This window comes from Chiloscyllium plagiosum, unplaced genomic scaffold (assembly GCF_037043375.1).
Source record: "Chiloscyllium plagiosum isolate Xiang-an unplaced genomic scaffold, Cpla_swu_hap1 HiC_scaffold_45, whole genome shotgun sequence".
Classification (NCBI taxonomy): domain Eukaryota; kingdom Metazoa; phylum Chordata; class Chondrichthyes; order Orectolobiformes; family Hemiscylliidae; genus Chiloscyllium; species Chiloscyllium plagiosum.
Window position 1 is genome coordinate 15708579 of NW_028270183.1, and position 16634 is coordinate 15725212.

At 52.8% G+C, this 16634-nt stretch overlaps 1 protein-coding gene across 2 annotated transcripts in view; it reads left to right on the plus strand.

The window, feature by feature from the left end:
- The window catches only part of LOC122552361 (E3 ubiquitin-protein ligase RNF220-like), a 69608-nt gene extending 56363 nt beyond the window's left edge, over nt 1-13245 (plus strand). For both annotated transcript variants that reach the window (XM_087983252.1, XM_087983251.1), the window contains exons 12-13: nt 10855-10929; nt 13010-13245. In XM_087983252.1, the coding sequence (XP_087839378.1) occupies nt 10855-10929; nt 13010-13081 (147 nt within the window). In that variant the 3' untranslated portion in view covers nt 13082-13245. The remainder of the gene's footprint in view (nt 1-10854; nt 10930-13009) is intronic.
- The last annotated feature ends 3389 nt before the right edge of the window (nt 13246-16634 follow it).

Sequence of the window (16634 nt, forward strand, 5' to 3'; positions counted from 1 at the left end):
TGTAGGTTGGGCGCATTAGTCAGGGGTAAATGTCGAGCAATAGGGGAATGGGTCTGGGTGGGATACTCTTCGGAGGGTCGGTGTTGGACTTGTTGGGCTGAAGGGCCTGTTTCTACACTTGTAGGGATTCTGCGATTCTAAGTGCGCCTTCCCCTCTCCCTGGTGAAGCTGAGGTCCATTGTAAGACCTCGGCTGATTCCCCGGATGTGTTCACCTCACAGTTGACAGACCGGAGCTGCCCGCCACATCAGTGCTGCAGTCCCGCGCAAGGTCCAGTGGGTTCTTCTAAATGCCCGGGAAACTCTACTGGAAAGCTCTTGGGAGTGGATGGGGTCTCGCCCACTTGCGATGCCTGCCACAGTCGAGCAGCACATTGATACTCACCATCAAAACGGCCAGATGAACTTCCAGCTGGGGTTGTTGGAAGAGGGTCCTTTAACCCAGAAGGGATCGTTAGAAGACAATGAAACTATACTCGAGCAAAACACGTCGGATTGTATCTCGTCTGACGGGAACCTGGGAGGTTTTGGACTGCATTTGCGTGCTGAGGTTAATTTTGTCCTCGGGGAGGGGGGGAGAAATCATCGTGGGTAACAAATTGATGCTTTCGAATGCGTTCTTTCGAACAGAGCAAGTTGGAACAGGCCGTCCTGAGGGAGTCGCTGGATTCTCGCAGTCTCTCTCTCTCTCTCTCTCTCTCTGAGCCAGTTTTGAGAAGTTGACCGTGCTAACTGCACAGCCTTAGCAGCTAAACAAACACGGAGCTGACATCATCGCTATGAGGCCTCCAATTGCCTTAGTGTTGTGACACCCTGGCCTCAGGAACAAAGCCTCTCCTAGAAAGACCCCTCCTGTCACAGAGAGAAGGAGGGACAGCCACTGACTCCTCCACCCCCCAGGCTGAGCTCAGGTCTACACTCGATCAGTTCCCAACCCCTCCCTGAGGCCAGCACCGCTCCGGGACACCGGCCAACGTGGGTGGTGAGATTCTCTCTATCTCACCCCAGTGAGAGCTCTAGCCTGTTTACCTTCATTCCCATCCCAAAGGAACAGGAGAGCGGGATGGGCCTTTCCGAATCCAGTTTCAGGGCCCTGCCGTCTGCTGCTGACTTTCAACAATTACCGCGATCCAACTGTTTATCACAAACAGGAAGATGAGGTAGAATGGAGCTGGGAAACAGGCTAGCCATGATCTTAGGGTGGCACGGTGGCTCAGTGGTTAGCACTGCTGCCTCACGGCACTGGGGAACCCAGGCTCAATTCCAGCCTCGGGCAGCTGTCTGTGTAGAGTTTGCACATTCTTCCCGTGAGTTTTCTCTGGGTGCTCCGGTTTCCTCCGAAGACGTGCAGGTTAGGATGGATTGACCCAGTGTCTGGAGGTGTAAGCTAACCAGGGGAAATGCAGGGATGGGGTGGGCTGTGAACTTGATGGGCTGAATGGCCTGTTTCTGTTTCTACACTCCCGTTGACTCAACCTACACCCAATCCACCTGAGCCATTTAGAACATAAAACGTTACAGGCCTGTCAGCCCCTCAGTGTTGTGCTGGCCTTTTATCCAAGTCTAAGATCAAACTAACCTCCATACCCTTCATTTTACATGTGCCTATCCAAGAGTCACTTATATGTCCCTAATGTCTCTGATTCTACTACCACTGCCAGCAGTGCATTCCACACACCCACCACTCTCTGTGTGAAGAACCCACCTCTGACATCTCTCCCAAACCTTCCCCCAATCACCTTAAAATGATGCCCCCTCAGGATAGCCATTTCCACCCTGGGAAACAGTCTGTGTCTACCCACTCTATCTAGGCCTCTGATCATCTTGTACACCTCTATCAAGTCACCTCTCATCCTTCTTCGCTCCAATGAGAAAAGCCCTAGCTCCCTCAACCTTTCTTCATAAGACATGCCTTCTAGGGACCTTATTGTTTGTGAGGATAGTGTGAAACAGGCTGAAACAGGTTGATGTCAAGAAGGAGGATGTACTGGTAGCATCCTGGTAAATCCCCTCTGCACCATCTCTAAAGCTTGCGCATCCTATTTATAGAGGTGACCAGAACTGAACACAATATTCCAAGTGTGGTCTAACCAGGACTCTATAGAGCTGCAGCAGAACCTCGCGGTTCTTAAACTCAATCCTCTTGCAATGAAAGCCAACACACTATACGCCTTCTGAACAACCCGATCAACTTGGGTGGCATCTTTGAGGGATCTATGGACATGGACCCCCACGATCCCTCTGTTCCTCCACACTGCCAAGAATCCTGCCTTTAACCCTGCAATCTGCATTCAAATTTGACTTTCCAAAGTGAATCACTTCACACTTTTCCAGGTTGAACTCCTCTGCCACTTCTCAGCCCAGTTCTGCATCCTATCAATGTCTCGTTGCAACCTACAACAGCCCTCCACACTATCCACAACTCCACCAACCTTTGTGTCATCGGTAAACTTACTAACCCACCCTTCCACTTCCTCATCCAAGTCACTTATAAAGATCACAAAGAGCAAAGATCCCAGAACAGATCCCTGCGGAACACCACTGCTCACCGAGCTCCAGACTGGATACATTCCATCTACCACCACCCTCTACCTTCTATGGGCCAGCCAATTCTGTACCCAGACAGCCAAATTCCCCAGTATCCCAGCCTCCTTGCTTTCTGAATGAGCCTACCATGGGGGATCTTATCAAACTCCTTGTTAAAATCCACGCACACCACATCCACTGCTCTACCTTCATCCATGTGTTTTGTCACATCTGCAAAGAATTCAATAAGGTTTGAAAGGCATGACCTGCCCCTCACAAAGCCATGCTGACTTTCTCTAATCAAACTATGGTTTTCTGAGTAATTATAATTCCAGTCTCTCAGAATCCTCTCCGATAATTTGCCACCACAGACATAAGACTGACTGGTCTGTAAATCCCAGATTTATCCCTATTCCCTTCCTTGAACAAGGGAATAACATTTCCCACCCTCCAGTCATCTAGCACAACTCCAGTGGACAGTGAGGATGCAAAGATCATCAGCAAAGATGCAGCAATCTCTTCCCTCGCTTCCCATAGGAACCTTGGGTATATCCCATCTGGCCCAGGATACTTAACAATCCTCATGTTTTTCAAAATTTCCTGCACAGCCTCCTTCTTAACATATTGTTTGAGCGTATCAGCCTGTTTCAGGCTGTGCTCACAAACGGCAAGGTCCCACTCACCAGTGAATACTGAAGCAGTGTATTCATTAAGGACCTCCCCTATCTCCTCCAACTCCAGGCACAAGTTCCCTCCACTATCTCCGATCAGCCCTAACCTCACTCTGGCCATCCTCTTGTTTCTCACTTCAGTTTAGAATCTCTACTGTCAGGGATTTAAGCTTCATTTCTGAGCATGGTGTAAACAGCGCAGAAGTAAAATACCCCTCAGAATTCAGTAGTGGCTGTGTGTACTTTTAACAAAATGCACTCCAATAAGGACAGTGCTTCGAGAGCAGTGACAGAGGTCATAAATCCTGCAGTGAGTAACTCACCTCCTGACTCCCCACAGCCTGTCCACCATCTCCAAGGCACAAGTCAGCAGTGGGATGGAATACTCCCCACTTGCCCTGGATGGGGGCAGCTCCAACAACACTCAAGAAGCTCAACACCACCCAGGAAAAACCAGCCCCGGCTTGATTGGCACCACATCCACAAGCATCTACTCCCCCCAGCACCGAGCCTCAGTAGTAGCAGTGTTTACCGTCTACAAGGTGCGCTGCAGAAATTCACCAAATAGCCTCAGACAGCACCTTCCAAACCGATGGCCACTTCCATCTGGAAGGTCAAGGGCAGCAGATGCATGGGATCACCACCCCCTCCAAATTCGTCTCCAAACCATTCACCATCCGGTCTTGGAAATAAAATACCGTTGACGCAATGATGCTGGGTCAAAATCCTGGAATCCCATCCCCAAGGACTTTCTGGGTCAACCCACATCAGATGGGCTGCAGTGGCACAAGAAGGCATCTCACCACAAGCATCTCAGAGGGCAACTGGAGACAAGAGGTGTCCTGGTCTACAGAGAAGGAGCAGGGTGTGGGTGTGTACAGAGAGGGACCATGATGTGTGTGTGTGTATACAGAGGGAGCAGGGTGTGGGTGTGTACAGAGAGGGACCAGGGTATGTGTGTGTATAGAGAGGGAGCAGGGTGTGGGTGTGTACAGAGAGGGACCTGGGTGTGTGTGTGTATAGAGAGGGAGCAGGGTGTGGGTGTGTACAGAGAGGGACCAGGTTGTGTGTGTGTATATAGAGAGAGCAGGGTATGGGTGTGTACAGAGAGGGAGCAGGGTATGGGTCTGTATTGAGATTGAACAGCGTGTGGGTGTGTACAGACAGGGAGCAGGGTGTGGGTGTGTGTAGAGAGTGAGCAGGGTGTGGGTGTGTATAGAGAGGGAGCAGGGTGTGAGTTGTATTCAGGGTGTGGTTGTGTATACAGAGGGAGCAGGGTATGGGTGTGTATCGAGAGGGAGCAGGGTGTGGGTGTGTATAGACTGGGAGCAGGGTATGGGTGTGTATAGAGAGGGAGCAGGGTGTGAGTGTGTATTCAGGGTGTGGTTGTGTATACAGAGGGAGCAGGGTGTGGGTGTGTATCGAGAGGGAACAGGGTGTGAGTGTGTATAGAGAGGGAGCAGGGTGTGGGTGTGTATAGAGAGGGAGCAGGGTGTGGGTGTGTATAGAGAGGGAGCAGGGTGTGGGTGTGTATTGAGAGGGAGCAGGGTGTGAGTGTGTATGGAGAGGGAACAGGGTGTGGGTGTATATTGAGAGGGAGCAGAGTGTGGGTGTGTATGGAGAGGGAGCAATGTGTGGGAGTGCATGCAGAGGGAGCAGAGTGTGGGTGTGTATAGAGGGGGGGCAGGGTGTGGGTGTGTATGGAGAGGGAGCAGGATGTGGGTGTGTATTGAGAGGGAGCAGGCTGTGGGTGTGTATTGAGAGGGAGCAGGCTTTGGGTGTGTATGGAGTGGGAGCAGGGTGTGGGTGTATATTGAGAGGGAGCAGGGTGTGGGTGTGTATAGAGGGGGAGCAGGGTGTGGGTGTGTATGGAAAGGGAGCAGGGTGTTGGTGTGTATGGAGAGGGAGCAGTGTGTGGGTGTGTGTATAGAGCGGGAGCAGTGTGTGGGTGTGTATAGAGGGGGAGCAGTGTCTGGGTGTGTATAGAGGGGGAGCTGGATGCGGAGGTGTATTGAGAGGGAGTGGGGTGTGGGTGTATATTGAGAGGGAGAGGGTGTGTGTGGAGAGGGAGCAATGTGTGGGAGTGTATGGAGAGGGAGCAGAGTGTGGGTGTGTATTGAGAGGGAACAGGGTGTGGGTGTGTATAGAGGGGGGGCTGGGTGTGTATGGAGAGGGCGCAGGGAGTGGGTGTGTATGGAGAGGGAGCAGGGAGTGGGTGTGTATTGAGAGGGAACAGGCTGTGGGTGTGTATTGAGAGGGAGCAGGCTTTGGGTGTGTACAGAGAGGGAGCAGGATGTGGGTGTGTATAGAGAGGGAGCAGGGTGTGGGTGTGTACAGAGAGGGAGCAGGGTGTGGGTGTGTACAGAGTGGAAGCAGGGTATGGGTCTGTATTGAGATTGATTAGCGTGTGGGTGTGTACGAGCAGGGAGTGGGTGTGCATAGACTGGGTGCAGGGTGTGGATGTGTGTAGAGAGTGAGCAGGGTGTGGGTATGTAATGAGAGGGAGCAGGGTGTGGGTGAGTATAGAGAGGGAGCAGGGTGTGGGTGTGTATAGTGAGGGAGAAAGGTGTGGGTGAGTATAGAGAAGGAGCAAGGTGTGAGTGTGTACAGAGAGGTAGCAGGGTGTGAGTGTGTATAGAGAGGGAGTAGAATGTGGGTGTGTACAGAGAACGAGCAGGGTGTGGGTGTGTACAGAGAGGGAGCAGGGTGTGGGTGAGTATAGAGAGGGAGCAGGTTGTGGGTGTGTACAGAGAGGGAGCAGGGTGTGGGTGTGTACAGAGAGGGAGCAGGGTGTGGGTGAGTATAGAGAGGGAGCAGGGTGTGGGTGTGTATGGAGAGGGAGCAGGGTGTGGGTGTGTATAGAGAGGGAGCAGTGTGTGGGTGAGTATAGAGAGGGAGCAGGGTGTGGATGTGTACAGAGATGGAGCAGGCTGTGAGTGTGTACAGAGAGGGAGCAGGTTGTGGGTGAGTATAGAGAGGGAGCAGGGTGTGGGTGTGTACAGAGAGGGAGCAGGGTGTGGGTGTGTACAGAGAGGGAGCAGGGTGTGGGTGAGTATAGAGAGGGAGCAGGGTGTGGGTGTGTATGGAGAGGGAGCAGGGTGTGGGTGTGTATAGAGAGGGAGCAGTGTGTGGGTGAGTATAGAGAGGGAGCAGGGTGTGGGTGTATACAGAGAGGGAGCAGGCTGTGAGTGTGTACAGAGAGGGAGCAGGGCGTGTGTGAGTATAGAAAGGGAGCAGGGTTTGGGTGTGTACAGAGAGGGAGCAGGGTGTGTGTGAGTATAGAGAGGGAGCAGGGTGTGGGTGTGTACAGAGAGGGAGCAGGCTGTGAGTGTGTATAGAGTGGGAGCAGGGTATGGGTGAATATAGAGAGGGAGCGGTGTTTGGGTGTGTATAGAGAGGGAGCAGGGTGTGAGTGTGTATAGAGAGGGAGCAGGCTGTGAGTGTGTACAGAGAGGGAGCAGAGTGTGGGTGAGTATAGAGAGGGAGCAGGGTGTGGGTGTGTACAGAGAGGGAGCAGGGTGTGGGTGAGTATAGAGAGGGATGAGGGTGTGGGTGTGTACAGAGAGGGAGCAGGGTGTGGGTGTGTATAGAGAGGGAGCAGGCTGTGAGTGTGTACAGAGAGAGAGCAGGGTGTGTGTGAGTATAGAGAGGGAGCAGGGTGTGGGTGTGTACAGAGAGGGAGCAGGCTGTGAGTGTGTACAGAGAGGGAGCAGGGTGTGTGTGTGTACAGAGAGGGAGCAGGATGTGAGTGTGTACAGAGAGGGAGCAGGATGTGAGTGTGTATAGAGTTGGAGCAGGGTATGGGTGAATATAGAGAGGGAGCGGTGTTTGCGTGTGTATAGAGAGGGAGGAAGGTGTGAGTGTGTATAGAGAAGGAGCAGGGTGTGGGTCTGTATTGAGATTGATCAGCGTGTGGGTGTGTACAGACAGGGAGCAGGGTGTGGGTGAGCATAGAGAGGGAGCAGGGTGCGGGTGTGTACAGAGAGGGAGCAGGTTGTGGGTGTGTACAGAGAGGGAGCAGGATGTGAGTGTGTATAGAGTGTGAGCAGGGTATGGGTGAATATAGAGAGGGAGCGGTGTTTGGGTGTGTACAGAGAGGGAGCAGGGTATGGGTCTGTATTGAGTTTGATCAGCGTGTGGGTGTGTACAGACAGGAGCAGGGTGTGGGTGAGCATAGAGAGGGAGCAGGGTGTGGGTGTGTACAGGGAGGGAGCAGGGTGTGACTGTGTACAGAGAGGGAGCAGGGTGTGGGTGTGTACAGAGAGGGAGCAGGGTGTGGGTGTGTACAGAGAGGGAGCAGGGTGTGGGTGTGTACAGAGAGGGAGCAGGGTGTGGGTGTATATAGTGAGGGAGCAAGGTGTGGGTGAGTATAGAGAGGGATGAGGGTGTGGGTGTGTACAGACAGGGAGCAGGGTGTGGGTGAGCATAGAGAGGGAGCAGGGTGTGGGTGTGTACAGAGAGGGAGCAGGGTGTGGGTGAGCATAGAGAGGGAGCAGGGTGTGGGTGTATATAGTGAGGGAGCAAGGTGTGGGTGAGTATAGAGAGGGATGAGGGTGTGGGTGTGCACAGAGAGGGAGCAGGTTGTGGGTGTGTAAAGGGAGGGAGCAGGTTGTGAGTGTGTACAGACAGGGAGCAGGGTGTGAGTGTGTACAGACAGGGAGCAGGGTGTGGGTGCGTACTGAGAGGGAGCAGGGTGTGAGTGTGTATAGTCGGGGAGCAGGGTGTGGGTGCGTAACGAGAGGGAGCAGCGTGTGGGTGTGTATGGAGAGGGAGCAGGGTGTGGGTGTGTAATGAGAGGGAGCAGGGTGTGGATGTGTATAGTGAGGAAGCAGGGTGTGGGTGTGTATAGACTGGAAGCACAGTGTGGGTGTGTGTAGAGAGTGAGCAGGGTGTGGGTGTGTATAGAGAGGGAGCAGGGTGTGGGTGTGTACAGAGAAGGAGCCGGGTGTGGGTGTGTACAGAGAGGGAGCAGGGTGTGGGTGAGTATAGAGAGGGAGCAGGTTGTGGGTGAGTATAGAGAGGGAGCAGGGTGTGGGTGAGTATAGAGAGGGAGCAGGGTGTGGGTGTGTACAGAGAGGGAGCAGGGTAAAGGTGAATATAGAGAGGGAGCAGGGTGTGGGTGTGTACAGAGAAGGAGCAGGGTGTGGGTGTGTGTAGAGAGTGAGCAGGGTGTGGGTGTGTATAGAGAGGGAGCAGGGTGTGGGTGTGTACAGAGAAGGAGCCGGGTGTGGGTGTGTACAGAGAGGGAGCAGGGTGTGGGTGAGTATAGAGAGGGAGCAGGTTGTGGGTGAGTATAGAGAGGGAGCAGGGTGTGGGTGAGTATAGAGAGGGAGCAGGGTGTGGGTGTGTATAGAGAGGGAGCAGGGTGTGGGTGTGTACAGAGAGGGAGCAGGGTAAAGGTGAATATAGAGAGGGAGCAGGGTGTGGGTGTGTACAGAGAAGGAGCAGGGTGTGGGTGTGTACAGAGAGGGAGCAGGGTGTGGGTGTTTACAGAGCGGGAGCAGGGTGTGGGTGTGTATAGAGAGGGATCAGGGTGTGGGTGTGTACAGACAGGGAGCAGGGTGTGGGTGTGTACAGAGAAGGAGCAGGGTGTGGGTGTATGCAGGGAGGGAGCAGGGTGTGGGTGTGTACAGAGAAGGAGCAGGGTGTGGGTGTATGCAGGGAGGGAGCAGGGTGTGGGTGAGTATAGAGAGGGAGCAGGGTGTGGGTGTGTACAGAGAAGGAGCAGGGTGTGGGTGTATGCAGGGAGGGAGCAGGGTGTGGGTGAGTATAGAGAGGGAGCAGGGTGTGGGTGTGTACAGAGAAGGAGCAGGGTGTGGGTGTGCATAGACAGGGAGCAGGGTGGGGGTTTGTATACAGAGGGAGCAGGGTGTTGGTGTGTAAAGAGAGGGAGCAGGGTGTGAGTGTGTATAGAGAGGGAGCAGGGTATGGGTCTGTATTGAGATTGAACAGCGTGTGGGTGTGTACAGACAGGGAGCAGGGTGTGGGTGTGTGTAGAGAGTGAGCAGGGTGTAGGTGTGTAATGAGAGGGAGCAGGGTGTGGATGTGTATAGTGAGGGAGCAGGGTGTGCGTGTGTATAGACTGGAAGCAGAGTGTGGGTGTGTGTCGTGCGTGAGCAGGGTGTGGGTGTGTATGGAGAGGGAGCAGGGTGTGAGTGTATATAGAGAGGCAGCATGGTGAGTATAGACAGGGAGCAGGGTGTGGGTGAGTATAGAGGGGGAGCAGGGTGTGGGTGTGTATGGAGAGGGAGCAGTGTGTGGGTGTGTATAGAGGGGGAGCAGTGTGTGGGTGTGTATAGAGGGGGAGCAGGGTGTGGGTGTGTATGGAGAGGGAGCAGTGTGTGGATGTGTATAGAGGGGGAGCAGGGTGTGGAGGTGTATTGAGAGGGAGCGGGATGTGGGTGTATATTGAGAGGCAGAGGGTGTGTGTGGAGAGGGAGCAATGTGTGGGTGTGTATAGAGAGGGAACAGGGTGTGGGTGTGTATAGAGGGGGCGCAGAGTGTGGGTGTGTATGGAGAGGGAGCAGGGTGTGGGTGTTTATAGAGAGGGAACAGGATGTGGGTGTGTATAGTGGGGGTGCAGGGTGTGGGTGTGTATTGAGAGGGAGCAGGCTTTGGGTGTGTATGGAGTGGAGCAGGGTGTGGGTGTATATTGAGAGGGAGCAGGGTGTGGGTGTATATTGAGAGGGAGCAGGGTGTGGGTGTGTATGGAGAGGGAGCAGGGTGTGGGTGTGTATCGAGGGGGAGCAGGATGTGGGTGTGTATGGAAAGGGAGCTGGGTGTGGGTGTGTATAGAGGGGGAGCAGGGTGTGGAGGTGTATTGAGAGGGAGCGGCGTGTGGGTGTGTATTGAGAGGGAGCAGGGTGTGGGTGTGTATGAAGAGGGAATATTTATTGTGGGGGGGCACTGCGAGTGGGTGAGTATTTATCACGGGGGGCACTGGGAGTGGGTGAGTATTTATCGTGGGGGGCCACTGGGTGTGGGTGAGTATTTATTGAGGGGGCACTGGGAATGGGCGAGTATTTATTGAGTGGGCACTGGGAGTGGGTGAGTATTTATTGAGTGGGCACTGGGAGTGGGCGAGTATTTATTGAGGGGGCACTGGGAGCGGGTGAGTATTTATTGAGTGGGCACTGGGAGTGGGTGAGTATTTATTGAGGGGGCACTGGGAGTGGGCGAGTATTTATTGAGGGGGAACTGGGAGTGGGCGAGTATTTATTGAGGGGGCACTGGGACCGGGTGAGTATTTATTGAGGGGGCAGTGGGAGTGGGCGAGTATTTATTGAGGGGGCACTGGGAGTGGGCGAGTATTTATTGAGGGGGCACTGGGAGTGGGTGAGTATTTATTGAGGGGGCACTGGGATTGGGCGAGTATTTATTGAGGGGGCACTGGGAGTGGGCGAGTATTTCTGGTGACGGTGCAGGGAAGGTGACAATGTCGGAGCTGCCAGTATCTGTACTCCCGGTCCTGAGATATGTTGCGTGTTGTTATACCCTGTGCCCTTACCCGCTCTGTGTCATTTCTTGTGACCTGGTACATGTCCACCGTCAGACTGCAGTGATTGTGAGGAAACTCCACACATTATGGAAACCTGCAACTTGTTGTCAATTTTCATTCACTTGTTCGGGTCTAATTCTCTCGCTCTCACTCTCTATAGGGATCGTACTCAGTGCCCTTGGCATCAGTCCAATGTTGGCACATTCACTGTGAAGCATGCTGGCTCCGAACACTGGTAAGGGCACCGTCTCACTCAATACAATCAAAAAAAAAATGTGTTTTTGTTTTGTGTTGTGAAGGCTCTGATGTTTGAATGAAAAGCTGTTCATTCGGATATAACCTCTGGGGTGAATTTGACCACCTTGTAATGTCTTCATAGTAGCCCCACACCTTGACAATTGTTTTCCTTGTCTTGGAGTTAATCCTCACAGCGCCAGAGACCTGGGTTCAATTCCCGCCTCAGGCGACTGTCTGTGTGGAGTTTGCACGTTCTCCCCGTGTCTGCGTGGGTTTCCTCCGGGTGCTCCGGTTTCCTCCCACAGTCCAAAGATGTGTAGGTAAGGTGAATTGGCCATGCTAAATTGCCCGTAGTGTTAGGTAAGGGGTAAATGTAGGGGTATGGGTGGGTTGTGCTTCGGCGGGTCGGTGTGGACTTGTTGGGCCGAAGGGCCTGTTTCCACACTGTAATGTAATGTAATGTAATCTAATCTAATCTAATCTAATCATTCTTGCTGAGGGCCATTTCCAACACACGGTCCCCAAATCCAGGGCTAATTGTCACCCGTGAGCTTGGATCGCCATGATCAAGAAGTTAGTCAGTTGTGGAAGCAGCCATAATCTGTTCAGAGCATGGGTCAAAGGTCAGAGATTGGAGCCAAGTGTCTAATTCTTCCCTGTGTAACTTTGGGGCACATTTCTTTGACTCGATTTGTTACCCTTGTTGAGGACAACTAATTTGGCACATCCATCGGATTGTCAAGACAACGCAGTTGGCAGGGGCCGGTCATGAATGAACAGGATCTGATATCCCTGTGGCGATGTGTTTGGCATTAACATGCACGCACACTCTAACGGGCTGATCATTTCAGCCAGCTCCTGATATTTTGGGTACCGTGGGCAGATTGGCACTCTGTCCGGTGGGCACTGAACTACTTGACCTGAGGACAGTCTCCCCTTCACATCCCTTACTGTAGGATTTTGATCAAAAATGTTTTCAAAATCATGATGGGGGTGGGGGGTGGGGGTGGTCTCTGTACAAAGTAGCTGAAGAGAACTCGTTTCTGGACGAGGAGCGGGGCGGGGATTGGGGGTGGGGGGAGTCACGGTTTCGCAGAGGAAGCAAGGGTTGTGTAAAGAACAAGACTTATTCACCCAGTTCGGGTGTGGAATGTACTCCCTGGAAATGGGGTGGAGGCCGGTTGAATTGAGGCGCTCAAGAGGGGGCACTGGGGAATTACTTCAACCGAACCAATATGCAGGGGTATAGGGAAAAGGCAGGGGATTGACACTCGGTTCAAATGGTCAGAGAGCTAGTGCAGACGTGATGGGCTGAATGGCCTCATTCTGCACCATAATCTTTCTCTGACCCTTTTCTCCTTCTGTGTGTTTGATCTGTCCTCCCTTTGGAAGAAATCTTTAACTAGAAGGCTGCTCTGTCCATCCCTTTTCCCCTCCACCTTCAAGTTCCCATTTGTGTTTTCAGATCCCTCTGTACTTTTCTCATTTCCACCAGCCCCATGTCTCTGGGAGGTTTAATCACCTCCGCCACTTGGGGGGGGGGGGGCGTGTCTGCAGTGAACGGGGTCGCAAACTCTGGAATTCTCTTCCTGAACCCCTCCGCCTCATCTTTCCCTCCCTCTTTGAGCGAGGCTTTGGCCACCTGACCTGACTGTCACATGCCATTCAATGGCGAGCCTCTGTGCAGATTTAATTCGGCTGAGGGCGCTATATAAACAGAGACAATTGTTGTTGCAGGGCTGGCTTCCTCCCCCCGGTGGCAGAAATAGGTACTGCAGATCCTGGAGATTAGAGTCAAGATGAGAGTGGTGCTGGAAAAACACAGCAGGTCAGGCAGCATCCGAGGAGCAGGAAAATCAAAGTTTCTGGTGGCTATTCCTGATGAAGGGCTTTTGCCCGATTTTCCTGCTTCTCGGATGCTGCCTGACCTGCTGTGCTTTTCCAGCACCACTCTAATCTTGACGTCCTTCCCCAGTGACTGGTTGGAAAGCCAAGGGGCTGACCCATTGTAATCTGCAAACAGACTAAAAGATGGTGTGTCATTCTGCTATTTACCTTCTGTTCTCTGATCATTGCAGGGGTCAAGGAAGCTTTGCCCGCAGTGTAACACCATCACATCGCCAAGTGACCTTCGCAGAATCTACCTGTAGGAGATCCCACTGTATCCCAGGAACAGTGACCCCAGGTTCCCCGGATCAGAACAGCCCTCTGACTGGGCTCTCTGCGGCGATCAAGCCGGATTGATTGTGCTTTCCAGTCAGAAGGCCAAAGGCTTCGCCCGGTGGTTTCAATAAACTAGCAAATCTAATTCGGAGGCAGATCCTGTTGTCACACCCATTTCCTTTCTTCATTCCGGGGTCTGGGAACTGTGGGAAACAGGTGATGTGGGGACTATCTGAACTGAACGACTGTTTCAGCTGTAGGTCTCTCCCCCAGCTCAGAGCTGAAAGTGGGGGTGAGGGGGGGTGTTGGGGAGGGGCGGTGTTGATTCACGGCACACATCACCAACACTTGCAGATCTCCAGTAGCTGCATTCTCTTTCAATTGAACTTTAAACACTCTCTTCCCATGATTAGTGTTCCTCCTCTTGTCACTCCCTCACTTTGTGATCAGTTCCCCAAGCATTGAGGAGCTGGGAGTCAGCATGGTGCCAGTCAGTATCTGTTTGTGTTACCTGTCTGGTGACATGACTGTACGTGCGTGTCTGCCTGTGTGTGTGTGTCAGTCTTTATGCGTGTGTCCTTCTCTATATGTCTGTGTATGTGTCTGTGCATATGTGCCTGTTTGTATGTCTTTATCTGTTTGTGTATGTGCCTGAGTGTACACTTGTGTCTGTGTGTGTGCCTGTCTGTATGCCCATGTCTCTTTGTGTGTTCCTGTCTGTATACCTGTGTCTATGTGTGTGTCTATCTGTATGTCTGTGTCTCTGTATGTTCCTGTCTGTATGCCAGTGTCTGTGCGTATGCGCCTGTCTCTGTGTCTCTCTGTGTGTGCCTGTATGTCTGTGTCTGTGTGTGTGCCTGTCTCTATGCCTATGTCTGTGTGAGTCTGTCTGTATGCCTGTGTCTCTGTATGTTCCTGTCTATATGCCCGTGTCTGTGTGTGTGCCTGTCTGTATGCCTGTGTCTCTGTGTGTGCCTGTCTGTATGCCCGTGTCTGTGTGTGCGTCTGTCTGTATGCCCGTGTCTGTGTGTGTGCATCTGTCTGTATGTCCGTGTCTGTGTGTGCGCCTCGCCTGTATGCCCGTGTCTGTGTGTGTGTGCCAGTCTGTATGCCCGTGTCTGTGTGTGTGTGCCAGTCTGTATGCCCGTGTCTTTGTGTGTGCGCGCCTGTCTGTATGCCCGTGTCTGTGTGTGCGTCTGTCTGTATGCCCATGTCTGTGTGTGTGCGTCTGTCTGTATGCCCGTGTCTCTGTGAGTGTGCGCCAGCCTGTATGCCCGTGTCTGTGTGTGTGCCTGTCTGTATGCCCGTGCCTGTGTGCGCATCCGTCTGTATGCCCGTGTCTGTGTGTGTGCGCCTGTCTGAATGCCCGTGTCTCTGTGTGTGCGCCAGCCTGTATGCCCGTGTCTGTGTGTGTGCCTGTCTGTATTCCCCTGCCTGTGTGTGTGCGTCTGTCTTTATGCCCATGTCTGTGTGTGTGTGTGTGCCTGCCTGTATGCCCTTGTCTGTGTGTGTGCGTCTGTATGCCATGTCTGTGTGTGTGCGTCTGTCTGTATGCCCGTGTCTGTGTGTGCGCGCCAGTCTGTATGCCCGTGTCTGTGTGTGTGCATCTGTCTTTATGCCCATGTCTGTGTGTGTGTCTGCCTGTATGCCTATGTCTGTAAGTGTGCATCTGTCTGTATGCCCGTGTCTGTGTGTACGTCTGCCGCTATGCCCGTGTCTATGTGTGTTTGTCTGCCTGTATGCCTGTGTCTGTGTGTGTGCACCTGTCAGTATGCCTGTGTCTGTGTGTGTGTCTGCCTGTATGCCCGTGTCTATGTGTGTGCCTCTGTCTGTATGCCCGTGCCTCTGTGTGTGTGTGCCTGTCTGTGACTGTGTCTGTGTGTATGCCTGTCTGTATGCCCTTGTCTGTGTGTGTGCGCCAGTCTGTATGCCTGTGTGTGTGTGTCTGCCTGTATGCCCGTGTCTGTGTGTGCGCGCCAGTCTGTATGCCTGTGTGTGTGTCTGCCTGTATGCCTGTATCTCTGTATGTTCCTGTCTGTATACCTGTGTCTATGTGTGTGTCTGTCTGTATGCCTGTGTCTGTGTGTGTGTGCCAGTCTGTATGCCCGTGTCTGTGTCAGTGCCTGTCTGTGTCTGTGTGTGTCTGTCTGTATGCCTGTGTCTCTGTATGGTCCTGTCTGTATGTCTGTGTGTGTATGTGCACCTGTCTGTTTATCTGTATCTCTGTGTGTGTGTTCCTGTCTGTATGCCTGTCTCTCTGTTTATGCCTGTCTGTATTCCTGTGTCTCTGTGTGTGTTCCTGCCTGTATGCCTGTGTCTCTGTGTGTGTGTCTGTCTATTTGCCTGTGTCTCTGTATGTTCTTGTCTGTATGTCTGTGTCTGTGCATGTGCGCCTGTCTGTTTGTCTGTGTGTGTGTGTGTTCCTGTCTGTATTCCTGTGTCTCTGTGTGTGTTCCTGCCTGTATGCCTGTGTCTCTGTGTGTGTGTCTGTCTATTTGCCTGTGTCTCTGTATGTTCCTGTCTGTATGTCTGTGTCTGTGCATGTGCGCCTGTCTGTTTGTCTGTGTGTGTGTGTGTTCCTGTCTGTACGCCTGTGTCTTTGTGTGTGCCTGTCTGTATGCCTGTGTCTCTGTGTGTGTTCCTGTCTGTACGCCTGTGCCTTTGTTTGTGCCTGTCAGTATGCCTGTGTCTGTGTGTGTGCCTGCCTGTATGCCCGTGTCTATGTGTGTGCCTCTGTCTGTATGCCCGTGCCTCTGTGTGTGTGTGCCTGTCTGTGACTGTGTCTGTGTGTGTGCCTGTCTGTATGCCCTTGTCTGTGTGTGTGCGCCAGTCTGTATGCCTGTGTGTGTGTGTCTGCCCGTATGCCCGTGTCTGTGTGTGTGCGCCAGTCTGTATGCCTGTGTGTGTGTCTGCCTGTATGCCTGTATCTCTGTATGTTCCTGTCTGTATACCTGTGTCTATGTGTGTGTCTGTCTGTATGCCTGTGTCTCTGTATGTTCCTGTCTATATGCCCGTGTCTGTGTCAGTGCCTGTCTGTGTCTGTGTGTGTCTGTCTGTATGCCTGTGTCTCTGTATGGTCCTGTCTGTATGTCTGTGTGTGTATGTGCACCTGTCTGTTTATCTGTATCTGTGTGTGTGTGTTCCTGTCTGTATGCCTGTCTCTCTGTTTATGCCTGTCTGTATTCCTGTGTCTCTGTGTGTGTTCCTGCCTGTATGCCTGTGTCTCTGTGTGTGTGTCTGTCTATTTGCCTGTGTCTCTGTATGTTCTTGTCTGTATGTCTGTGTCTGTGCATGTGCGCCTGTCTGTTTGTCTGTGTGTGTTCCTGTCTGTATTCCTGTGTCTCTGTGTGTGTGCCTGTCTGTATGCCTTTGTCTCTGTGTGTGTTCCTGTCTGTACGCCTGTGTCTTTGTGTGTGTCTGTTTGTATGTCCATGTCTGTGTGTGTGCGTCTGCCTGTATGCCCATGTCTGTACATGTGCGCCAGTCTGTATGCCCATGTCTGTGTGTGTGCGTCTGCCTGTATGCCCATGTCTGTGCGTG